The sequence below is a fragment of the Schistocerca nitens genome, chromosome 1 (assembly GCF_023898315.1).
Source record: "Schistocerca nitens isolate TAMUIC-IGC-003100 chromosome 1, iqSchNite1.1, whole genome shotgun sequence".
Classification (NCBI taxonomy): Eukaryota; Metazoa; Arthropoda; class Insecta; order Orthoptera; family Acrididae; genus Schistocerca; species Schistocerca nitens.
This window is the reverse complement of record NC_064614.1, coordinates 1,006,840,472-1,006,868,150: the sequence shown is the minus strand read 5'-3', so window position 1 is coordinate 1,006,868,150 and position 27,679 is coordinate 1,006,840,472. Positions and strand designations below refer to the sequence as shown.

Below are 27,679 nucleotides of genomic sequence, written 5' to 3'. Positions count from 1 at the left end.
CGAAGATTTTTGTGAGGTAAGCGATTTGTGAAAGGTATAGGTTAATGTTAGTCAGGGCCATTCTTTTGTAGGGATTATTGAAAGTCAGATTGCGTTGCGCTAAAAATATTGTGTCAGTTTAAGCACAGTCATGTATAATTTTTCAAAGGGGACGTTTCAATTTAACTGAACTTTGAAATTAAAGCAGTGAAATGCAATGATATTACTTTAATTCTGGCGTTTGAATTTCAACGACACTCGGTTCATTTCGGAAAAGGAAGGGACCCTGCTTGGTAATGCAATTGGGACAATGAGCAACAAAGGTTCATGCTAAGTTGCTGTTTTTCAGTGATGCAAATGGAACAGTTTGAAAATCTGAGGTCTGCCATACAGTTCTAAAACTTTACGTGCTTTCAGTCTTCCTTGTTGGTGGATGAAGGTTTGAAGTCGTCGATCGAGGAGGTGGCGACAATCACTTATTGCCGGCCGTCGCTGTTGCAGAAGCTGGATGTTGGCGCGCCTTCTTCTCGACACGCTCACCAGGCGAAACGGGCTCTTGATGTGTGCCAGCTAATGTTTCCCGTCCGCGACACCGTGCCAGAAACTATCATAGCAAGTCGAGCGCAATTACATGCTGCCAAACCCCGAAAGCGCGGCAACTCGCGGGAGCATCACTCAACACACCTGCTCAACTGCCCTACTCCAGCGACTCTGCTCTGCCCGCGCTCCACGCGGCAGAGTTAACACTACCCAAGATCCTAAACACTTTGGTTCTCCACACGACCTATCGATGTAATCGTTCGATAGCATAGTTTTCCCTAGGCAAGACCCAGCGTAAAAATACAAATAATATTTACAAAACAAACCAATTATACATCTACATAAATGCATAAATATATATTTACAAACTGTAAAACAATTACAATATACAAAGACACAGAAATGTCACATCTTCAGGTAACAAAATAACGAAAAAATTTATAGTACAATAGATGGAAATAGGAGGATATGCATTTCCGGCGTTACAAACTACTGATAAATAAACGTGTTAGAGCCCTAGCAGTATGCAGTATTTTGCACTGAAGTGATTAGCGCAAGAGGGAAATAGCTAATAAAATTGGCTGCATGCAGCTACTGAGTCTGACTGGCTGAAAGGACCGAATGTTAAATAATTTATAGGAGTGGTCAAGAGTTCATGAAATCGGGGAGTCGACAGACAGCTCACGTGGGTGTAGACGTTGTTGTGTGCCCTTTGGTGCAGTGGCAGCGTTCTAAAGTGTGTTTCTGAAGTCATTCGTTGCTGATCCTGAGTCATCACCTCAGTTACTCGAATGGTCGGCAAAAATGCTAACTCTAAGTTCAATAAGAATTAGTAGGTTGAGTCATCTGTTGCATTAACTAATGCACATAACCCGGAGATTTTTTCCGACACGTAGAGAAGTCTCAGCATCTGACCGGTTCAGTCACCATTTAAAATAAAGAGAGCTCAATTAGAATGAAACTACAGTTACAATCAACGTTTCATATTGCTTAGGTAACAATGAGGTCAGTGCCACTAATCAAGTTGATGAAATTAATCAGTCAATTTATGCATTAAGATCAAATTTTCCCAGCCAACTGAAACCATCGATTGTTCGTCTGAGTTGAGGACAATGAAACGGAGGGAGCGGAGCAGTTTTCATGAACGCCTATTAGAGGTAATTCGCAAAACGTGAAAATCTGTATATTCCATGTGTGTAACATTGTTCTCTCGACTATATTTAGAAAGGTTTGTGTAGATAATAATAGTTGAGAGGTGGCAGGAGCTCCCTCTCATATTTCTATCTTACTCTGAGTAATTCGATTTTCCTCTCTAATTGCATGCGGTGAAAAGTTGCTATTCCTTCACACGCGGACTTCCCACACAGTGTCTCTCGTCACCCGGGTGGTCCGGTGACAGGCGAGTTTGGCTGAGCTTGAAAAGGTTAAGCCGACGGATGTGAGGGGGTCGAGTGGATGCTTTCCAGATGCCGACATTGCCATAAGAGTGGCGGCGACACGCCCAGATGGGCCGCAAGGGGCGGCTGGGCTAGAGATTCAGTTACTTCGCAGAAAGTTAGTGAAAACCGTTTCTGGCGGGCTACCAGCGAGGCGTGGGAATGACTTGTGTTCCCAGGCAGTCTTGGCAGGCAAATTCCCGCGTTTTCTGCAAAATCGTAACTGTGATTGGCTTGCTCCGTGACGTAGCAATGTCGGCGCAGAAATTGGCGCCAAGAATCTCCATTGGTGGAAAGGTAGTGCTTCGGCAATAGAGTGGAATTTTCCTCCGATTTTCGAGTTGCTGATTGGAACGTTTAACCACGGCCACTGTCGTGGGGGCGGGAATGTTCTGTGTTCGGCTTGTATGGGTACTCTTGAGAGAGTCGGCTCTCGCCTTTCGGTCAGAGTAGGTTACAAGACTGAGCTCTCGCTGCTCTGGACAGCCTGCCTTCCGTTGGCTGTCTAATATACTTTTATTTAATTGTAACTGTTTGACGAAGTTGCTGAAGCTTCGACTTCAATGTAACTTTCTGAGTACAGTTGGCAATTGAGCGTTCTGCGTACAAGCGGCCTATGTTGTCTGTCTTGAGCAGTTTTGGCTAAAGTTGACTGTATCAGAGTTACTGTGTGACTTTGCTTGTTAAAATCAATCACTGTCCCGTCAGTGATTGTGTGGCAAGCCTTCTTCATCTCCCTCAGAGGCGCATTTGTATTGCTAGGAAGTCTTTAGTCTGGAACAACCAGACCAGGATAATTTGTTTCGGGCTATACTCGCGACATTATCATCACCACGACGGGACGTTGAAGCAACCAGCCATCGCCTCCAGTACGCCTGATCGTGCCCTTGCAGTTAAGAAGGCAGCTTGGTAATGTACATCCGCAGCACTGGCAAAGCAGGCAATTTTGCTAGGTGATAATCAGAGTTCAGCAGGGCGCGCCTGTTCGTCTTTTCTAACTTTGTTCTGTCTTGGGTGTTCATTGTCTGAGTTCTCACTAGTGTAGCAGCAATTAATGTTGGGTTGGCTGTGTGTTTCTCTTAAGATTTGAGTTGCAAGGAATTGGCTCCACATACCACTTCATCATAAATGTCACAATCTAGTTTAGGAACAACTTCACCTTCACAGCATTTATTTGAGTATCCAATTTGAGCCAATTTGATGTATTGTAAATGTTTCATGTGTTTTGTTTATTATTTTGAGTTTAGTCATAATAAATCATATTGTTATTTTGGACAGAACTTTCATTCTGTTAATCGGTAGAGCAACCCTATCATTTCTCACTATGTTAATGAAACTTTCCTTTATTCAACTTATTTATCAAATTAAATTATTGCAGGTGCCAAACTCTTTTCTACTCCACTTGCAGGGTCGATTACAGTCAGTTTGCGTTTCTTTTTAATCCATGTGCAACAGCAAAAGTTGGAGATAGAATAGGGGGGGGGGGGGGGGGCTTAGAGCATCATTTACATATGAAGATTCTAGAAGAATTTAGTGTTAAATACACTGCTAGCCCCGGCACCTCGCATAGTATGTAACTCTAATAAGTAACGCTCTGTCTTATCCAGAAGACTAGAACAAAAAAAAATTGTAATCAGTTGATATCGGATCAAAATAAATAAATGCACCTTTATAGATACACTGAACTAGAATTATTGCTAATTATTTTAGTTCCATATGTGTTGAATCTCACACTTGGCATGCTGTGAAAATTTCATGTCTCTACCATCAGTACTTTTTTAGAAAACGCGTCATTTATTGCAAAAAATGTAGTTCAGGGATATTGAGGTTTAAAACTTTTTTATAACAAATTCTTATACAGTCTTACATATCTGCGTCTTTTATGCACTAGAATTGCCCTGGCCCATAGTCTTCAGTGTCACAACAGCCCAGTGCTTTCATTCTCCTTTTCTTTCTTGCTTCTTTTGTCATTTGCTGAGCAGCTAACTCTGCTTCACATACACGAAGCTCATCCAGTTCCCGCAGTCCTTTAGCTATGTTCTGTCCAAATCTTACCCCTAACTTCTCCAGAACCTTAAGTTTTTTATAGTTCCCACCATTAAAAGTTATTACAGCATCAAACACTGGTAACTTTAGAATCATAAGGCCAACAAATACATTTTTAGGCACACGGCACCACACAACGTTACTTAAGGACTCATTCAAATTCTGAGTCTTCCCATGTAAACACTTCTTTAGTAGCTCAGGATTTGCCAAATCTCTGTAAGTAGGTTTGATTGTCTCCATTGCTGCCAAAGGAAGAGAATGTTTATGTGTAAATTCATGCAGGGTGTCAGAAAATTCAGCTTGCCTATATTTACAACAAGTGTTTGGTGAAGGCGGTCACAAAGCATGACATGGCTTTTCATCGGCTGATATTCGAAGAAAGAAAGTGCTCTACACAGCTCTTTTCATCTTCCATAAATTGTCACAGTTATCTCTAATGGCCTTCCCATAATATTCCCGTAACTCATCAACTACAAAAATAGACGATAATCACACTACTTTCAACGAAAACTAGTATCAGAAACAAGGACTGATTTGTTTATTCGTAATGGCAACTTCTGAGACGTAGCAGCAGGCACGAAACAAAGCAGTTCAAAGCCTTCTAGACTGTGTAATTCCCAAGATATGACTGCTCAACTGTGGCAGTATATGCGTAGCCGCGAAATTTGACAGTCACATGTCAACATTTAAAATATTATTTGAAGGACTCACAATTGTCTGATTTTAATGTATTATATACCAAAATGTTTAGGAAAGTCCAAAGTACATTATGGACTAGAAAACAGAAAATGTCAAATTTCAATGAATTTCATGTACAATGAATGCCACTTAAGTTAACAGTTGCGTGCAGCGGAATACAAAGGTGATTTTAGCAGATTGCTTTATACTTATTTACGTGTTTTCACATCAAGTACAGTGACTGCAAATTAAGAGGCATCATATAGAATTTTCGCTTCCAATAGTAACAAAATTTAAATGCTCTGTGGTTGACATGGAGAACTGTGGACTTCGCTGGGTGGGTTGTTCTTTATTGACAAGCGTACGGGAACCTATAAGAAACATGCTCCTCTGATGAAGTTAATGGAGGTGATACGCTACTAAAGATGAAAATAAATAAACAAGTACCATCAGTGCTGTTAAAGCAGGTAATCTTGAGGTTTTGTGAATTCTTCTGGTATGCTATCAGTTTTAGGTGGTTGCTTGAAAACTTCTTGGAGAGAAACTGTCTAACATGAATATGCTCCGTTTCATGCGTTCTATATGCATTATTGGTAACAAACAAAGACAATAAAAGTGCGTTTTTCTAGGAAGTCACTCAAGCTCCCATATGAAGCATGAAGATGAGGATTTAGCATTCTGTCAATGATGAGGACATTAGAGACCCAACACAATCTAAGATTATGCTGCAATAATTTATCAACAGCCGTATGTATTGTAGAAATTTATTTTATTTTATGAATTTCTATGTGCTACCAGACTGCTACAGGGCTACACAGACTGTGTCGCCCGGCCACCAAGAGCTGTTGCAGGACGATTGATTCACGTATCCAGTTATATGGCTCCAGCAGTGTATAGCGATTTTACGACTACGACGAGTGGAGCCTGAAGATGGCATCAATGTAATGCCGAAACTGGTAGCACATAGAAGTTCATAAAATAAAATAAATTTCTACAATACACACGGCTGTTGGTAAATTATTGCAGCAAGAAGTTCATGCCAGTTGTCGTCCCACGATCCATAATGGATCAATGAAGACCTAAGATTATGGAACGATAGGGAAAGAAATCAGCCGTATCCTTTAAAAGGAACCATCCCAGCATTTGCCTTAAAGTAAAAAGCTAAATCTAGACTACTAGACGAGTGCTTGAGCCGCCTCCCAGTGTGTTACACCTGCGTCACCACACGCACTGATTTAGTAGGAGGAGGCGTAGTCAGAGCCAGGTTGTCGACGGGGAAGTCGCAGTCGCGATGTTAGTTTGCTGCTCTACTGTCCTGTTGTATACACTGGCGCACAAAAAAACTACACAAGTGCTACTGTAACAGCTTAATTACGGGAACTGAATTCCATGTTTCGGTTACTATTACAGGAACACAGATCACCTGCAACAACGGAATGTCGAACTTATTTTTCATTATAACATGATCACACCCTTAGAAAGAATATTCACGAAATGAGCCCAACAGCGAAAGCATGCATTCATATATGATTGGGAGAATTTTGCCAGCTAAAAAAGAAGAAAACTAAACGAGAAATATTACTCACTCCATCCAAATTAAAGAGTATTCCGATAAACTGAGATTTAAAGAAAACATATTCATTCAGGATTCGCAAAGGATCGCGATTGTGGATTTTGCGAGACATTTTTATTAGGGAATGTAGGATTCGAAGTTAAGATACATTTCAGTTGCTATCAATCGAAAAAGTAACAGCGACATTCTAAGTAATAAACTTACCTTGACATTTCCTGTTTGAAAAGTGTGTCGTATTTGCTCCAGATTGCTTCAGCTTCCTCTTTGGATAGCAGACCTTCTGAAATTAATTTTTCTTGATAGTATTCGGTCACTGGAGCCTTTTTTCGGATCATTTTGTACCTGAAAAGGAACATTTCTCCAAATAAATTATGTCTAACAGGAGTGTAGTTGCAAGAATAATTAGAACAATGAATTAAACTATGTAAATTTCTGAAAGTTTAAAACTACGAGGGTTGGAACATAAATAGTGGCAACTATTTATTCACAACCGATACAAAAGAGTTACATGTTTGCACCTGTTACTGTCCTTCAGAGTAGTCACCAGCGTTGTGTAGAACCCGATGCCAGCGATCTGGAAGGCGTAATATACCGTTAGCAGAGCCTGTTCTGTTGATGGTGCGAATGGAGCGGTCTACTGCCTGCGGAATCTCTGGAACAGTTCTGAAGCGAATGCCACCGTCAATGCACAGTATTACTGTTCGTTTTTGGAGCATCATCTGCTACCAGCTTTGCGAAAGATACGGCGACACTTTCTGCGCAAGCCATCCATCATTTGCACAACAATGCGCGGGCGCATACAGCGCAAGCTGTGGCTGCTGTGTTCGGTCGATGGGACTGGGAAGTACTGTACCATCCACCGTACTCCTCGGACTTAAGTCCTTGTGACTTTGATTTGATTCCGAAGATGAAGGAACCACTTCGTGGCATTCGCTTCAGAACTGTTCCAGAGATTCCACAGGCAGTAGACTGCTCCATTCGCACCACCAACAGAACTGGCTCTGCTAACGATATACTACGGCTTCCACATCGCTGGCGACGGGTTCTAAACAACACTGATGACTACTTTGAAGGACAGTAACAGGTGCAAACATGTAACTCTTTTGTATCAGTTGCGAATAAATAGTTGCCACTATTTAAGTTCCAAACCTCGCATACAGAAGCCAGGAAACAAATCTATTTCCTTACACATTGCGGGTTGTTGTTGTTATGATCTTCAGTCCAGAGACGGATTTCATGCAGCTCTCCATGAAACTCTATTCTGTGCAAGCCTCTTCATCTCTGAATAACTGCTCCAACCTACATCCTTCTAAATCTGCTTAGCGTATTCATCTCTTGGTCTCCCTCTACGATTTCTACCCTTCACTATTCCTTCCAACACTAAATTGGTGATCCCCTGATGCCTCAGAACGTGTCCCACCAATCGATCACTTCTTCTAGTCCAGTTGTGCCACAAATTCCTCTTCTTCCCAATTCTATTCAGTACCTCCTCAAAAGTTACGTGCTCTACCCATCTAATCTGCAGCATTCTTCTGTAGCACCACATTACGAAAGCTCCTATTCTCTTCTTGCCTAAACTATTTATCGTCCATGTTTCGCTTCCATACATGGCCGCACTCCATACAAATACTTTCAGAAAAGACTTTCTGAGCCGGCCGCGGTGGTCTCGCGGTTCTAGGCGCGCAGTCCGGAACCGCGCGACTGCTACGGTCGCAGGTTCGAATCCTGCCTCGGGCATGGATGTGTGTGATGTCCTTAGGTTAGTTAGGTTTAACTAGTTCTAAGTTCTAGGGGACTGATGACCTAAGATGTTAAGTCCCATAGTGCTCAGAGCCAAAGACTTTCTGACACTTAAATCTATAACCGATGTTAACAAACTTCTCTTCTTCAGAAACGCTTTCCTTGGCATTGGCAGTCTACATTTTATATCCTCTCTACTTCGACCATAATCAGTTATTTTACTCCCCAAGTTGCAAAACACATTTACTACATTAAGTGTCTCATTTCCTAATCTACACTACTGGCCATTAAAATTGCTACACCAAGAAGAAATGCAGATGATAAACGGGTATTCATTGGACAAATGGGGTGCAATGTAGACTAGCCTCCCCGTGGTGCACCCTGGGCAACGTGTTTTTTTATCACGGCTAAATAGTCTACAAATCTGGCTGCTGGACCTGTGAGGATTTCCCAGCTTTACAGAATCAGCACAGACATGAACGCGAATACCCGAAACAACGGTTCCTCTCAGAACCCGTTGACCAAGGACATTGGAGATGTCCTTAAAATCCTACAACTCAACGTAGAAGGAATGAGTAGAGCTAAATCTGACTACCTAATTAAAGTCCTGGACAACCATTCAGTGGATGCTGTCTTGCTCCAGGAAACACATTGCGCCGACGAAAAGCAGTTGAAAAATAGATGCAAACTTCCAGGCTATTCCCTTGCTGCAGCAACTTACCACGCTAACTATGGCACTGCCACCTACTTTAAAAACAACACTGACCAGGTCCACGATATAAAAACACACACTGACCCAAGCGCCTACGTCATAAGAACAAAAATTGCTGATATTGAAGTCATCAACCTCTACAAACCCCCAACTCAGTCATGGAATGACTCTGCTATTTCCAACATACAACATCCTACAGTGATAATGGGCGATTTCAACAGCCACAGTACCCAGTGGGGATATAACAACACCAATGAGGATGGGGAGGGAGTAATGAAATGGGCGGACATAGAAGACGTCTTCTTGATCCATGATCTAAAGGATAAAGGGACTTTCCACTCGGCTAGATGGAAAAGAGACTACAACCCCGATCTGTGCTTTGTTTCCAGAGACGCCAAAAAGCTACCATTACGCTGCAATAAACAGATCTTGCCTGATTTTCCTCGTAGCCACCACAGGCCCGTCCTGCTACATGTCGGTATACAGATTCCAATAGTGAGATATACACCTAAACCTCGATGGAATTTTGGCAAAGCCAACTGGGAAGCCTTTACCGCCGAAATGGACCACAACATCCAATGGATCCCACCCGCATCGAAGAACTACAACCGCTTTGTGGGATTACTCCTAGCCATTGCCAAAAAACACGTTCCCAGAGGCTACAGGAAAACTTATATTCCCGGCTGGAGCCAAGAATGCATAGACCTATATAATGCATATTCGCAAAACAACGATCCTGAAATTGCGGACGAGCTTCTCCAATGCCTGGACTCAGCAAGACGAGAAAAGTGGCCCTCTCTCATGAAAAATATGGACTTCAAGCACTCCAGCAAGAAAGCCTGGTGCCTTCTTAAAAACCTAGGTGAAAGCTCCATTAAAACCTGTATGGGTGGCAACATACACCCCAAAGAGGTAGCAAACAGAATAGTTAACCTTACGAGAAAAACACCACGCAGCAACAAGGATAAGATTATGAAAGTAAAGAGAGAACTGAGAACCAAGCTCCGACAATCCACACCCGACAACAATTTCTCAAAAACCTTTACCATCCTAGAGATCTCAGAAGCACTGAAAGAAATGAAAATGGGTAAAGCGGCTGGTTTAGATGAGGTCCACCCGAGTTCTTACGGCACCTAGGACCTCGAGCTCTACTGTGGCTAACTCAGTTTTACAATGACATCCAACGATCGGAAACACTACCACCACTATTTAAACAAACCAAGATCGTCGCCATTCTTAAGCCTGGCAAAGATGGAAAGCTCTCAGACGACTATAGACCTATAGCTCTTCTAAGTGTATGCTACAAACTATTGGAGAGACTTATTCTCAACAGAATAAAACCCATTGCTGAGAATTTCATTCCTATTGAACAAGCCGGATTTAGACCCGGTCGGAGCTGCTGTGATCAAGTATTATCTCTTACCACACATATTGAGAGTGGATTTCAAAGGAAGAAAAAGACAGTCGCCGTGTTCATAGATCTATCGTCAGCATATGACACAGTGTGGAGGGAGGCAATGATTCTTAAACTCCAACGCATTATTCCTTGCAAGAAAACGGCTACCCTAATCAACAATATGCTTTCAAATAGATTTTTTGAAGTACACCTAGATGGAGAGATAAGCAAGAAATATAGGTTAAATGATGGCCTGCCCCAAGGATCCGTGCTAGCTCCATTACTTTTTAATATATATACATCAGACCTACCAGAGACATCTTCTAAGAAGTTTATCTATGCAGACGATATTGCTCTCACATATCAACATCAAGACTTCCACAATTCCGAAAGAATCATTGAGGAAGACCTTATCAAAATGGATGAATATTTCGAAACATGGAGGCTCAGACCTAATACTTCTAAAACCCAAGTCTCCTGTTTCCACCTCAACAACAGACAGGCAAACTATGCACCCCACGTAGAGTTCAGAGGCCAGCTGCTTAACTACGATCCCCTCCCAAAGTATCTGGGAATTACATTGGACCGATCTCTGACGTAAAGGAAAAATCAAAACCAGAAATAATGTCCTACACAAACTCACTGGAAGTAGCTGGGGAGCAAGCGCCACAGTTCTCAGAACATCTGCTCTTGCACTAGTATATTCGGTGGCTGAATACTGCGCTCTGGTCTGGCTAAACAGCACTCATACAGCAACGGTGGACACCCAGCTAAACGACACCATGAGGCTCATCTCAGGCACTATTAAACCGACGCCCCACCAATGGCTCCCGGTACTGGCTAACATAGCCCCACCTCATCTAAGCGAAGATCTGCACTGAAAAGGGAATGGCAAAAGTGCGCTAACAACCGTGACCTACCCTTACACGAAGACTGCAAGAATCCCAGCCACAGACTCAAGTCCCGTAAGCCATCATGGAGATTAGGGCAACAGCTGATCGAGGACAATTATGATATCGACGAAGCCTGGCGTCGGGAATCGGATATGTCTAACCCTGATCACCTTAACTTAGTCTCGGTCCCAACCGTAAGGCCCGAGGGCTTCGGTCTTTCCAGAAAATCTTGGACAACTTTAAATCGTATCCGAACAGGCTATGGTAGATGTAATTACTGGAAGCACAAATGGGGACAGACTGACTCACCCAACTGCGACTGTGGGAATCCACAAACTCTACATCATATCGCAATGGACTGCCCTACGAGGAGATTCCCTGGCACAATGCAGGAGCTGCACCTCCTGGAGGGAGATGCTTCTGGCTGGCTGAGGGACTTGGACATACAACCATGAGTCTGGTCTACTCTTCTCCTTCTGAAAAACCTATTACTAGATACTATTACTATAATTTCTATGTATTTTTGTGTATTTTGTGTTTTACTTCCTTTTTTAGATCTAATAATTGTTTGTTGCCTGTAACTTTGACCATTCATTGTTTTTATACGTTGTTTGTGTTACTACTTACTTACTGCTGTATTCTATTAGCCATACGAAATATATATATATTGGACAGATATATTATACCAGAACTGACATGTGATTACATTTTCACGAAATTTGGGTGCATATATCCTGAGAAATCAGTACCCAGAACAACCACCTCTGGCCGTAATAACGGCCTTGATACGCATGGGCATTGAGTCAAATACAGCTTGGATGGCGTGTACAGGTACAGCTGCCCATGCAGCTTCAACACGATAACAGTTCATCAAGAGTAGTGACTGGCATATTGTGACGAGGCAGTTGCTCGGCCACCATTGACCAGACGTTTTCAATTGGTGAGAGATCTGGAGAATATGCTGGCCAGGGCAACAGTCGAACATTTTCTGTATCCAGAAAGGCGCGTACAGGACCTGCAACATGCGGTCGTGCATTATACTATTAAAATGTAGGGTTTCACAGGGCTCGAATGAAGGGTAGAGCCACGGGTCGTAACACATCTGAAATGTAACGTCCACTGTGCAAACTGCGGTCAGTGCGAACAAGAGGTGACCGAGACGTGTAACCAACGGCACCCCATACCATCACGCCGGGTGATACGTCAGTATGGCGATGACGAATACACGCTTCCAATGTGCGTTCACCGCGATGTCACCAAACACGGATGCGACCATCATGATGCTGTAAACAAAACTTGGATTCATCCGAAAAAATGATGTTTTACCATTCGTGCACCCAGGTTCGTCGTTGAGTACACCATCACAGGCGCTTCTGTCTGTGATGCAGCGTCAAGGGTAACCGCATCCATGGTCTCCGAGCTGATAGTCCATACTGCTGCAAACGTCGTCGAACTGTTGGTGCAGATGGTTGTTGTCTTGCAAACGTTCCCATCTGTTGACTCAGGGATCGAGATGTGGCTGCACAATCCGTTACAGCCATGTGGATAAGATGCCTGTCATCTCGACTGCTAGTGATACGAGACCGTTGGGATCCAGTACGGCGTTCCGTATTACCATCCTGAACCCACCGATTGCATATTCTGCTAACAGTCATTGGATCTCGACCAACGCGAGCAGCAATGTCGCGATACGATAAACCGCAATCGCGATAGGCTACAATCCGACCTTTATCAAAGTCGGAAACGTGACGGTACGCATTTCTCCTCCTTACAAGAGGCATCAGAACAACGTTTCGCCAGGCAACGCCGATCAACTGCTGTTTGTGTATGAGAAATCGGTTGGAAACTTTCCTCATGTCAGCACGTTGTATGTGTCGCCACCGGCGCCAACCTTGTGTGAATGCTCTGAAAAGCTAATCATTTGCATATCACAGCATCTTCTTGCTGTCGGTTAAATTTCGGGTGTGTAGCACGTCATCTTCGTGGTGTAGCAATTTTAGTGGCCAGTAGCGTAATTCCCTCAGCATCACCTGATTGAATTCGACTACATTCCATTGTCCTCGTTTTGCTTTTGTTAATGTTCATCTTATATACTCCTTTCAAGACACTGTACATTCCATTCAGCTGCTCTTCCAGCTCCTTTGCTGTCTCTGACAGAATTACAGAGTCGTCGGCAAACCTCAAAGTTTTTATTTCTTCTCCATGGATCTTAATTTCTGCCTCAAATTTTTCCTTTGTTTCATTTACTGCTTGCTCAATATACAGATTGAATAACATCGGGGATAGGCTACAATCCTGTTTCACTCTCTTCTCACTCATTGCTTCCCTTTCATGCCCCTCGACTCTTATAACTGCCATCTGGTTTCTGAACAAAGTTAAATAGCATTCCGCTCCCTGTATTTTACCCCTGCCACCTTCAGAATCTCAAAGAGAGTATTCCAGTCAACATAGTGAAAAGCTTTTTCTAAGTCTACAAATGCTAGAAACATAGGTTTGCCTTTCCTTAACCTATCTTCAAAGATAGGTCGTAGTGTCAGTATTGCCTTGCGTGTTCCTACATTTCTATGGAATACAAACTATTCTTTCCCGAGATCGGCTTCTACCAGTTTTACCATTCGTTTGTAAAGAATTAGTTTTTTTATTTTGCAACCATGACTTATTAAACTAATAGTTCGGTAATTTTCACAACTGCCAACACCTGCTTTCTTTGGGATTGGAATTTTTATATTCTTCTTTAACTCCGAAGGTATGTCGCCAATCTCGTACATCTTGATCACCAGTGGAAGAGTTTCGTCATGGCTGGCTCTCCCAAGGCTACTAGTAGCTCTAATGGAATGTTGTCTACCCCCAGAGCCTTGTTTCAACTTAGGTCTTTCAGTGATCTGTCAAATTCTTCGCACTGTATCGTATCTCCCATCTGATCTTCATCTGCGTCCTCTTCCATTTCCATAATATTGCTCTCAAGTTCATCGCCCTTTGTAGATTCTCTATACAGGGTGGTCCATTAATAGTGACCGGGCCAAATATCTCACGAAATAGGCATCAAACGAAAAAACTATAAAGAACGAAACTCGTCTAGCTTGAAGGGGGAAACCAGATGGCGCTATGGTTGGCCCGCTAGATGGCGCTGCCATAGGTCAAACGGCTATCAACTGCAGTTTTTTTTAAATAGGAACCCCAATTTTTTATTACATACTCGTGTAGTACGTAAAGAAATATGAATGTTTTAGTTGGACCACTTTTTTGCTTTGTAATAGATGGCGCTGTAATAGTCACAAACGTATAGCCTAAGTAAATGATGACTAACTGACAACCTCAGTTGCCGACAGGTGTTGCTGTTATACCTCGATGTGGACGGTTGAAAATGTGTGCCCCGACCGGGACTCGAACCCGGGATCTCCTGCTTACATGGCAGACGCTCTATCCATCTGAGCCACCGAGGACACAGGTGAATAGCGCCAATGCAGGGACTTATCCCTTGCACGCTTCCCGTGAGACTCACATTCCCAACTGTCCACAATTCTACATATGTATTGTGCCTTATAGACATTTGCCCACCCACTCATTACTCGCGCACGCTTTGGCGATTCCCGTAAGAGTTTGGGCAACCTGTGCGCATTCGCACAGACGAAGGTCAATGACTGGGTAGCCTTTAACTATATATATGAAGACAGTAACTTGTTCTCTAAAGAATAGTTACTGTTGATGACCATGCAGCTTTTCCCTGGAATGAATGATGACTAAATGACAACCTCAGCTGCCGACAGGTGTTGCTGTTATACCTCGAGTAATGAGTGGATGGGCAAATGTCTATAAGGTACAATACATATTTAGAATTGTGGACAGTTGGGAATGTGAGTCTCACGGGAAGCGTGCAAGGGATAAGTTCCTGCAGTCGTGCTATTCACCTGTGTCCTCGGTGGCTCAGATGGATAGAGCGTCTGCCATGTAAGCAGGAGATCCCAGGTTCGAGTCCCGGTCGGAGCACACATTTTCAGCTGTCCACGTCGAGGTATAACAGCAACACCTGTCGGCAGCTGAGGTTGTCAGTTAGACATCATTTATTCCAGGGAAAAGCTGCATGGTCATCAACAGTAACTGTTCTATCGAGAACAAGTTACTGTCTTCACATACATAGTTAAAGGTTGGTTGGTTGGTTGGTTTTGGGGAAGGAGACCAGACAGCGTGGTCATCGGTCTCATCGGATTAGGGAAGGAAGTCGGCCGTGCCCTTTCAGAGGAACCATCCCGGCATTAGCCTGGTGTGATTTAGGGAAATCACGGAAAACCTAAATCAGGATGGCCGGACGCGGGATTGAACCGTCGTCCTCCCGAATGCGAGTCCAGTGTCATAGTTAAAGGCTACCCAGCCATTGACCTTCGTCTGTGCGAGTGCGCACAGGTTGCCCAAACTCTTACGGGAATCGCCAAAGCGTGCGCGAGTAATGAGTGGGTGGGCAAATGTCTATAAGGTACAATACATATGTAGAATTGTGGACCGTTGGGAATGTGAGTCTCACGGGAAGCGTGCAAGGGATAAGTCCCTGCAGTGGCGCTATTCACCTGTGTCCTCGGTGGCTCAGATGGATAGAGCGTCTGCCATGTAAGCAGGAGATCCCGGGTTCGAGTCCCGGTCGGGGCACACATTTTCAGCTGTCCACATCGAGGTATAACAGAAACACCTGTCGGCAGCTGAGGTTGTCAGTTAGTCATCATTTATTCCAGGGAAAAGCTGCATGGTCATCAACAGTAACTGTTCTTTCGAGAACAAGTTACTGTCTCCATATGTATAGCCTAAGTACGTGGTATCACGTAACATTCCGCCAGTGCGGACGGTATTTGCTTCGTGATACGTTACCCGTGTTAAAATGGACAGTTTACCAATTGCGGAAAAGGTCGATATCGTGTTGATGTATGGCGATTGTGATCAAAATGCCCAACGGGCGTGTGCTATGTATGCTGCTCGGTATCCCGGACGACATCATCCAAGTGTCCGGACCGTTCGCCGGATAGTTACGTTATTTAAGGGATCAGGAAGTGTTCAGCCACATGTGAAACGTCAACCACGACCTGCAGCAAATTATGATGCCCAAGTAGGTGTTTTAGCTGCTGTCGCGGCTAATCCGCAAATCAGTAGCAGACAAATCGCGCGAGAATCGGGGATCTCAAAAACGGCGGTGTTGAGAATGCTACATCAACGTCGATTGCACTCATACCACATTTCTATGCACCAGGAATTGCATGGCGACGATTTTGAACGTCGTGTATAGTTCTGCCACTGGGCACAAGAGAAATTATGGGACGATGACAAATTTTTTGCACGCGTTCTATTTAGCGACGAAGCATCATTCACCTACAGCGGTAACGTAAACCGGCATAATATGCACTATTGGGCAACTGAAAATCCATGATGGCTGCGACAAGTGGAACATCAGAGACCTTGGCGGGTAAATGTATGGTGCGGCATTATGGGAGGAAGGATGATTGGCCCCCATTTTATCGATGGCAATTTAAATGGTGCAATGTATACTGATTTCCTACGTAATGTTCTACCGATGTTACTACAAGATGTTTCACTGCATGACAGAATGGCGATGTACTTCCAACATGATGGATGTCCGGCACATAGCTCGCCTGCGGTTTAAGCGGAATTGAATAGCATATTTCATGACAGGTGGATTGGTCGTCGAAGCACCATACCATGGCCCGCACGTTCACCGGATCCGACATCCCCAGATTCCTTTCTGTGGGGAAAGTTGGATGTTTGCTATTGTGATCCACTGACGACGCCTAACAACATGCGTCAGCGCATTGTCAGTGCATGTGCGAACATTACGAAAGGCGAACTACTCGCTGTTGAGAGGGATGTCGTTACACGTATTGACAAATGCACTGAGGTTGACGGACATCATTATGAGCATTTATTGCACTAATGTGGTATTTACAGGTAATCACGTGTAACAGCATGCGTTCTCACAAATGATAAGTTCACAAAGGTACATGTATCACATTGGAACAACCGAAATAAAATGCTTAAACGTACCTACGTTCTGTATTTTAATTTAAAAAACCTACCTGTTACTAACTGTTGGTCTAAAGTTGTGAGCCATATGTTTGTGACTATTACAGCGCCATCCATCACAAAGCGAAAAAAGTGGTCCAACTAAAACATTCCTATTTATTTACGTACTACACGAATATGTAATAAAAAATGGGGGTTCCTATTTTAAAAAACGCAGTTGATATCCGTTTGACCTATGACAGCGCCATCTAGCGGGCCAAACATAGCGCCATCTGGTTTCCCCCTTCAAGCTAGACAAGTTTCGTTCTTTGTAGTTTTTTCGTTTGATGCTTATTTCGTGAGATATTTGGCCCGGTCACGATCAATGGTCCACCCTGTATACTCCAACTTTTCTGCTTTCCCGTCTTTGCTTAGTACTGGTTTTCCAACTGAGCTCTTGATATTCATATAGTTATTTCTCTTTTCTGCAAAGGTCTCTTTAATTTTCCTGTAAGCAGTATCTATCTTACCCCTAGTGGTATATAGACTTCCAGATCCTTACATTTGTCCTCTAGCCATGCGTGCTTAGCCATTTTGCACTTCCTGTCGATCTCATTTTTGAGAGGTCTGTATTCCTTTTCGCCTGCTCCATTTACTGCATTTTTATATTTTCTCCTCTCATCAATTAAATTCATTATCTCTTCAGTTATCCAAGGATTTCTACGAGCCCTCGTCTTTTTACCCACTTGATCCTCTGCCGCCTTCCCTAGTTTATCTCTCAAAGCTATCCATTCTTCTTCTACTGTATTTCTTTTCCCCATTGTTTTCAACCGTTCCGTAATGATCTCTCTGATACACTCTACAACCTCTAGTTATATCAGTTTATGCAGGTCCCATCCTGTGAAATTCCTACCTTTTTGCAGTTTCTTCAGTTTTAATCTACAGTTCATAACCAAAAAATTGTGGTCAGAGTCCACATCTGCCCCTGGAAATGTCTTGCAATTTAAAACCTGGTTCCTAAATCTCTGCCTTACAATTATATAAACTATCTTAATCCTTCCAGTGTCTCCAGGCTTCTTTTCATTGTTCTGAAACCAAATGTTAGCTATGATTAATTACGCTCTGTGCAAAATTCTACCAGGCGGCTTCCTCTTTCATTCCTCACCCTCATTCCATATTCACCTACTAGTTTTCTTTCTCTTCCTTTTCCTAAAATGGAGTTCCAGTCCCCCATCACTACTAAATTTTCGTCTCCCTTGACTATCTGAATAATTTATTTTATCGCATCATACATTTCTTCAATCTCTTCTTCATCAGCGGAGCTATTTGGCGTATGAACTTGTACTACTGTGGTACGGGTGGGATTCGTGTTTGTCTTGGCTACAATAATGCGTTCACTATGCTGTTTGAAGTAGCTTATCCGCGTTCCTATTTTTTTATTCATTATTAAACCTACTCCTGCACTACAGTTATTTTGAATTTATAACCCTGTATTCACCTGACCAGAAGTCTTGTTCCTTCTGCCACCGAACTTCACTAATTCCCTCTGTATCTGACTTTAACCTATCCATTTCCCTTTTTACGGGCAATGATCTTAAATGTCTAGAAAGGTGTATACGAGATCGGAGACAGATATTGGCAGACTGTAGTTTTGCGTAGGGTAGTGCCTGGATACCCGAGTCCTTAAGAGCGTTTCCCGTAAGGGGCTAGGCTCTAAATCATTACACGAAAAGACTAAATTCCGGGTCACCTCTACCGGCGGAAATGTTCTTTTTGATGGATAAAGAATTCTGTTTTGTTAGAAATTGGATTTTATGTTAAAAAATCCCTCAAGGTTTGTCTCATTTCTGCTATTTGCGGACAGAAAGTGCTATTCTGATACGAGGAATAGGCCACGTCTTGCTGAAAATTTGTAAAGCACCTTGACTGACAGTTCTGTAATCCTACAAGTAACTTTTTACAGAATAGGCACTTTCATTGTTGCTTTTGGTGATGAAGTGTGAATCTCTACAGTCAGCTGTCGTCAAGTAGTTGAGGATAAACACATTACATACAACTGCCCTGTCACACTTTACAGTTCAATATTGCGAGGAATGTTCGATCATTTGCGCGGTGCTTCAGGTCTTCTTGTTAGTGTAGACTCCAGTGCGACGAAAACAGTGAACACTTACTTAGGGACTTCAGAAACAGGGGCAACGAGATGTACAGACCCTGCAACGAATTTGTGACGTGCCACTACTCGACTTGTCCGCCACACTTCGCGAACGCTCGACTCCATGCAGGGCCCACGCGAAACCAATATTTAACTGAAAAGGTACCCGCTAAAGGTTTTCATTTTGCCGTGTGCTGTCGAGATCTTGAGTGCATTGAAACACGCAGTCAAGAATTATTAAACTCGTCTGAAATACACTCATGCTCATAAATTAAGGATAATTGCAGAATGTGCTGCCACAAAACGTGGCACTACACAAAACTGGCGCTGATAGTGTAGGGAACACACACAGAGCTGTAAGTCCACGGTATTGGTGATAAGTTGAGAAAACCGTCCCGAAACACATGTGCTACAAAGCGCCACTGTTTCCTGCGCATGTACCCCGACATAAATATGGGATATGATCACCATGCACACGTACAAAGGCCGCACAAAGGGTTGGCATACTCTGGATCAGGTGGTCGAGCAGCTGCTGGGGTATAGACTCCCATTCTTACACCAGTGCCTGTCGGAGCTCCTGAAGTGTCGTAGGGGTTTCAAGGCGTGCAGCGATACGTCGGCCGAGAGCATTCCAGACGTGCTCGATGGGGTTAAAATCTGGAGAACAGGCAGGCCACTCCATTCGCCTAATATCTTCTGTTTCAAGGTACTCCTCCACGATGGCAGCTCGTTGGGGCTGTGCGTTATCTTCCATCAGGAGGAAGGTGGGACCCACTGTACCCCTGAAAAGACGGACATACTGGTGCAAAATGATGTCCCAATACACCTGACCTGTTATGGTTCCTCCGTCAAAGACATGCAGGGGTGCACGTGCACCAATCATAATCCCATACCATCAAACCACAACCTTCATACAGGTCCCTTTCAAGGACATTAAGGGTGTTGGTACCTGGTTCCTGGTTCACGCCAGATGAAAACCCGGGAAGAATCACTGTTCAGACTATACCTGGACTCGTCCGTGAACGTAACCTGGGACCACCGTTCCAATGACCATGTACTGTGTTATTGACACCAGGCTTTAAGGGCTCTCCTGTGACCAGGGGTCAGTGGAATGCACCTTGCAGGTCTCCGGTCGAATAAACCACGTCTGTTCCGTCGTCTGTAGACTGTGTGTCTCGAGACAACTGTTCCAGTGGCTGTGGTAAGGTCCCGAGCAAGGCTACCTGCAGTACTCCGTGGCCGTCTGCGGGCACTGATGGTGAGATATCGGTCTTCTTGTGGTGTTGTATACTGTGGACGTCCCGTAGTGTAGCGCCTCAACAAGTTTCCTAGCTGCTGGAATCGTTGCCATAATCTTGAGATCACACTTTGTGGCACACGGAGGGCCCGTGCTACGACCTGCTGCGTTTGACCAGCCTCCATACGACCTAGTATTCTACCCTCACAACGTCATCTATATGTGTTCTATGAGCCATTTTCAACAGACAGTCACCATTAGCACGTCTGAAAACATCTGTACACTTACTCGCTTCACCGTACTCTGACATGCACCACTCTGCGTATGTGGACTGCTGCCAGCGCCACCGTGCGACGACCGCAGGTCAAATGCACAGCATGGTCTTACCCCGAGGCGATTTAAGCCCGCAAACCGCCCACCAGGGCGTTGTTTCACCATGTATCAGCATTATCCTTAATTTATGAGCATGAGTGTAGTTACTCGCTCCCCGCCGGACACTGCTGCTGGCACCCTAAGATCTGCAGTGTCACGTGCTGTGACGTTCGCGCCGCGGCGTCTTCCTCGTGAGCCTCGCTCAGAAAGCAAATTACACGTATCGCACCCCGCTACGACCACTGCGCAACAAGAGTGGCGCGCTGCCATGCCAGAAGAGGGTACACGTTCCGGGTTTCCTGCAGATACAGTTCCGCTGCGGTACGATTAACAGGTGTGTCACACCGTGCGACTGGAATGACACAGCAAACTGGAAATACACTAAAAACTTTAAGTATGCGGGACAGTAAATAAGTGTGGGCAAAACGTCTAAATTGCACACAGGTTCTCCGTGAATTTCTGGCGACGTACGTACCAGATGCAATGACGCGTCCAGCCGTACTGAAATGTTGCCAACAAACTGACGAAGTCCGCAGAAATGTGGATGATGCTGATCGGGAAGGAAGGCCATTGACGTCGACACCAGGCGACAATCTGCAGCTAAAGGAACATTGGGGAGGGGGGAAATAGATTTTCTAACGGTAAAGCCGTTCACACATTTCTAGAATAGCTCCGTGCCCAAGGAGTCTATTTCTATAGACGAGGAGTTGAACGATTGGTGGAGCACTCCGACCAATGTTTACAGGTAGTTGGCGTCGATGTTGAAAAACAGTGTAATGTAACTGTCTCACTTTGATGTAGTGCAAACTATAGAAAAAAAAACTTTGTCTGCCACAACAATCTTGAAAGAGTCGGCTACCATAATTTTCCAACTTCCGTATGTTATGTTCTTACGTGTCTACACTCCTGGAAATGGAAAAAAGAACACATTGACACCGGTGTGTCAGACCCACCATACTTGCTCCGGACACTGCGAGAGGGCTGTACAAGCAATGATCACACGCACGGCACAGCGGACACACCAGGAACCGCGGTGTTGGCCGTCGAATGGCGCTAGCTGCGCAGCATTTGTGCACCGCCGCCGTCAGTGTCAGCCAGTTTGCCGTGGCATACGGAACTCCATCGCAGTCTTTAACACTGGTAGCATGCCGCGACAGCGTGGACGTGAACCGTATGTGCAGTTGACGGACTTTGAGCGAGGGCGTATAGTGGGCATGCGGGAGGCCGGGTGGACGTACCGCCGAATTGCTCAACACGTGGGGCGTGAGGTCTCCACAGTACATCGATGTTGTCGCCAGTGGTCGGCGGAAGGTGCACGTGCCCGTCGACCTGGGACCGGACCGCAGCGACGCACGGATGCACGCCAAGACCGTAGGATCCTACGCAGTGCCGTAGGGGACCGCACCGCCACTTCCCAGCAAATTAGGGACACTGTTGCTCCTGGGGTATCGGCGAGGACCATTCGCAACCGTCTCCATGAAGCTGGGCTACGGTCCCGCACACCGTTAGGCCGTCTTCCGCTCACGCCCCAACATCGTGCAGCCCGCCTCCAGTGGTGTCGCGACAGGCGTGAATGGAGGGACGAATGGAGACGTGTCGTCTTCAGCGATGAGAGTCGCTTCTGCCTTGGTGCCAATGATGGTCGTATGCGTGTTTGGCGCCGTGCAGGTGAGCGCCACAATCAGGACTACATACGACCGAGGCACACAGGGCCAACACCCGGCATCATGGTGTGGGGAGCGATCTCCTACACTGGCCGTACACCACTGGTGATCGTCGAGGGGACACTGAATAGTGCACGGTACATCCAAACCGTCATCGAACCCATCGTTCTACCATTCCTAGACCGGCAAGGGAATTTGTTGTTCCAACAGGATAATGCACGTCCGCATGTATCCGGTGCCACCCAACGTGCTCTAGAAGGTGTAAGTCAACTACCCTGGCCAGCAAGATCTCCGGATCTGTCCCCCATTGAGTATGTTTGGGACTGGATGAAGCGTCGTCTCACGCGGTCTGCACGTCCAGCACGAACGCTGGTCCAACTGAGGCGCCAGGTGGAAATGGCATGGCAAGCCGTTCCACAGGACTACATCCAGCATCTCTCCGATCGTCTCCATGGGAGAATAGCAGCCTGCATTGCTGCGAAAGGTGGATATACACTGTACTAGTGCCGACATTGTGCATGCTCTGTTGCCTGTGTCTATGTGCCTGTGGTTCTGTCAGTGTGATCATGTGATGTATCTGACCCCAGGAATGTGTCAATAAAGTTTCCCCTTCCTGGGACAATGAATACACGGTGTTCTTATTTCAATTTCCAGGAGTGTATTAACGGCAAACAATATTTGCTACCATAGCTGTGGCCACTGATGGATTTTCCGCATATTCAGTGCTATGTCTGCTGTACTGGCTTATCTTGCGTAAGATATTTGAGGCGAGAGCAGTCTCGACCAGTGAGAACTGAAGACGCTGAGATGCTTCACGCGGCTTGTAAGTCTGAAGCAGAACAAAGCCTTTTTTATCGTTCTATTGCATTTGAGCTGTTCTGAAGTAAAGATGTGTTTTTGAGCGTGGCTGCCTTAAATTACACTGAGAAAGCGTTAGCTGAAAGTAACTAATGGTTTGTATTCATGAAATGATGCCGAGAACCCTACTGAATATTTCTCCGTGTGTCTTCTCTGAACTGCAAGATTATTTATTTCTTTATATACGACATGTTGAGCCATATTGGAAAGATAATATTTCATGATTAATAGCCGGCCGAAGTGGCCGTGCGGTTAAAGGCGCTGCAGTCTGGAACCGCAAGACCGCTACGGTCGCAGGTTCGAATCCTGCCTCGGGCGTGGATGTTTGTGATGTCCTTAGGTTAGTTAGGTTTAACTAGTTCTAAGTTCTAGGGGACTAATGACCTCAGAAGTTGAGTCCCATAGTGCTCAGAGCCATTTTTTTCATGATTAATAAACCAGAATGGATAGCATAGTTGTATTCGCGCTTATGGTTAACATGGGGCAGCTTTACCTGCTGTATTTGCTCGTAAATATGTTTATCAAGATGGTATTTCATTCACCAAAAGTACTTTTTTCTCATGACTATCCAGAAGAGTAGGTACGTGCGTGATAGTGTTGTGTGTATCACGTTATTCATGTAATGTTAATCTTGATGTCCTATGTAAACACGTTTGCATTTATTGGGAGCTAGTAATCACAAGTCAAAAGAAAATCTCAAATCTTTATTTATACTTCGTTCGTGTCATTAAATGAAGTATACCTTCCATGATGGTGGTACTGGGTAACGATCAGGTCTTGCACTAATGCCTTGTATGGCAAGAATAAGGGACATGATCTTGTACCTTCTGCTCAGTCATTAGTTCGATCATAATCACTTCTCATGTCGTTCGAATTGTATGGCCGGCAAGGATTACTATTACTTTAATAATTTATTTTCAGGTTGCTCACACTATAAGGCACCAGAAAAATGAGGTGATGAGTTCATTTGACACAGATGAAATAAGATGACACTATTGCAACATGATCCTTTCTGGAGCACTGAACTACCTAGAGCCAATGCAGCAAAATGAAGTCATATTGAGAGAGGCGCCGTCATTGTGGTAACCACGCACTAAGAAGCTGGTTGGCTGGTTTTGGGGGAGGGGACGAAACAGCGAGGTCATCTGTCCCATCGGATTAGGGAAGAATCGTGAACGAAGTCGCCCGTGCCTTTCAGAGGAACCATCCCGCCAGTTTTGAACCGTCGTCCTCCCGAATGAGAGTCCGGTGTGCTAACCACTGCATCACCTCGCTCCGTGCACTATGAAGTAAGAAGATGAATTCAAGGGGTAAGAGCGCTTATTCAGGAAGCTAGCCAATGCGTCTGAAGAGGGAAGTTGTGTAATACTACAGCTCTGGCTAGGATCCCTGAGGAGCTGAATAAACAAGAAGAGTAGAACAGAACAAATGAAGTCATCGCCATCCAGTGGCGACAACCAGCTGCTTATGGCCTGTTGTCTCTTCTCAGGTGTGGAGGTAGAGTGCTCCTGTTAGAGAAATACTGGCCAGCAGACTGCATAAATATCCTGTCAAACCAGACACTCATGCTCAGATGTACTCAGACATCCTCAGATGCTCGTCGACATTCTCTGTACATGAACGTATCGAGGTGTATATGTGATATCAACCACTGCTGTCTCCATCAGGTGTTGACTTCGAGGTGAAGATTACTGTAGTCTCATCCACTCATCTACCAAGGACTTCGTTTACATTAGTAGCAGGCAGCGTCCTGAACTGTGGTCCACGTGCAGACGACTTTGCGCTTGCATAGTGATCATCACAGAAAGCTCTACGGCCATTTCTTCAAAACGGTTGTCTGCTATCATGAATTCACAGGATGCAGGTCTGCGATGTTGTCCATACATCTTGCTGCCATCACCCGTTAACATGGTTCCATATGCGAGAAGGTAGACAGAATCTTCTGAAGGGTAGTGGTTTAGAGCAGAGGAGGTAAAGTTGCACAGCAAGCCAAGAAAAGAACTTCTGTGACAATTTAGCCAGGTAGTCCGGCTGCTGTCGGATGCTGCTAACAGCAACAGTTGATGTAAGGGTGCAAGGCTTCGATGGTAATGGGGCAGTCGCCGTTGTTGCTGAGTGCTGGTTATGTCTCTTAGACCACCCTGTGTCGTGACATTGCGGAGGGCCAAATATCTGTACACTTTGGGTAGCTGCCCCCTGTCTGTGAGCGGTATAGTCTCGTGCAACAGGTGGGCCAGCAGTTGACAGTATACGAGGTGGATCGGGAATGATCACGAAGAGATTCGACACTGGCGCCAAATCCACATCCACCCTCATGCTACAACACCAACAAATCGACGGTCACTGCCTATGCAAGATCCTGGCGCCTGCAGCCAGGTGGAGGGGATGACCACCCTATGCATATATATTCGGGGCATGTACTTTAGTCTACTAAAATTTTTTACACCTTCAGCCATCAATTTCCACTTTGCAGCGAAGTGTGCGCTGATCTGAAATTTCCTGGTACATTAAAACTGTGTGCCGGATGGGAACTCAGAACTGAGATCGTTGCCTTTTCTGGACAAGTGCTCTGACGAGTAAACTGTCCAAGCATGCATCATAACCCTCTGGAGGGTAGGAGAATGGTACAGCATGTGTCGTTACACCATTCTGTTGTAACCGCGACAGGAACGGTCGCGGGTTTGCCAAGAACGAAGCGCAGTGGGACCAAACGGGAGCGGCCCACGATCAAACAAACAAATGGGAAAGGACGGATACGAACAACGACGGACGACCGAATAAGACCTTACGAATAACAACACGCAAGAAGCAACGGGATCACAGGCGACAACCTAACGAATCCACAACGTCCACTCGTACATGGAAACAAAGTAAACACGCTGTCTGTAGGCGAGATGTCGATAGACTCACGAGAATATCAGACTGCCTCGCTGAGCTTTTTTTTTTTTCTTTATTGATTTTCAATTCCCCCCGAAGGGGGCGGGCCAGCAGCTGCTTACGACGCTGCTCTACAGCCTACAGACTTTTTTTAAATAAAGGAAGAAGAAAGAAACAAGGAAAAACAGGCGATAAAATGGCGATTTAAAGTGTAAAATGGCGTAAAATTGCGGAAAGTTAAAACAGAAAGCAAAAGGGGTTGGCAATGGAGATAAAATACACAGGAATCAGACAAGTAACATAGTAGACACACAATTAAAAAACATGGCCACAGGCTGGTTTCTGTTCGCAAGTGATAAAAAGCACACCCAGCGACAGTATGATGGCTGTTCGCTACACTTCCCAAAAGACACAACACAGAGCACGCACACTGTAAAACACTGCACGAAAAAGGCGGCACAGAGATGGCACTCCCGATCCAAGGCAGATGGGGGGGGGGGGACCTGGAGTAGGGGGAAAAACAAGGAGGGAGGAGAGGAAAAAACGAAAAGGGGGGGGGGGGAACCAAAGAGGGAGAGGACTAATAAAGGGGGAGAAGGGCAGACGCAAGAGGGAATGAGAGGAGGCAGAGGAGGGAAATGTAAAAGGATGCGGGGGAGAGAAGGGGGCAAAGAGAGGGGAGGTGGGGAAGAAAGAGGATGGAAGGGGGGGAGAGGGAGCCCGGGAAAAGGGCAGAGGAAAGGAGGGGCAGTGAGGATCAGAGTTGATAGGAGGGATAAATGGAGGGAGAGAGGGCATCATCCGGGAGGGGGAGTTGATGGAAGCCACCTTGGGAAAGGAGATGTAGGGTGTAGAGATGGAGGGTAGGGGGGACACAACGGTGAAGACTGGGCAGGGGGCGGGGATCGGAGAGGAGTGGAGCAACCAGGGGGTGAGGGGGTTCAAGACGGCAGGAGGTGTAGAGGATGTGGAGATGTTCAAGAAATAGGAGCAGATGGGGGAAAGGAATGAGATCATAGAGGATCCGCGTGGGGGACGGGAGGCGTATATGGAAGGCGAGGCGGAGTGCATGACGCTCAAGGATCTGGAGGCACGTATAGAATTTGGGGGGGGGGGGCAGACTCGCTGGGCGAGAGGCAGGCCCATAAATACAGGATAGGGTACGTCGCTATTGGCTGCTGGGACCACGTGCTCCACCGTGGAGCCCTCACATTATACGCGGGCCAGGAACGTGCGCACTCACGGCTTACGGCACGACTGCTGCAGAAAATTCTAGTGGTAATCGAGGTCATGCTGTCTGGCGCTGATTCGAAACCCGCGGCGCTCGGCACGAGACCTTCAACATCGCTAGCCTCCAATGGTGCCCCAGTTATCTATAACCAATTTATTTTTATTAGTAGTTGTATATTAATTTTCATAACACTGTAATTTGAAATTATTAATATATTAATATTGCAATTCCGACGCTTTACTTATATGCTAACGCTGTAACCCCTCTATGTACCTCCCCTAAAATTGCATAAGTG

General features: G+C 45.1%; 1 protein-coding gene across 1 annotated transcript in view; it reads right to left on the bottom strand.

The window, feature by feature from the left end:
• LOC126219945 (2-oxoglutarate dehydrogenase-like, mitochondrial) overlaps positions 1-27,679 on the bottom strand; it is a 214,478-nt gene that overhangs the window by 90,209 nt on the left and 96,590 nt on the right. Inside the window, exon 9 of the mRNA XM_049942150.1 lies at positions 6,457-6,594. Coding sequence (XP_049798107.1) covers positions 6,457-6,594 — 138 coding nt within the window. The remainder of the gene's footprint in view (positions 1-6,456; positions 6,595-27,679) is intronic.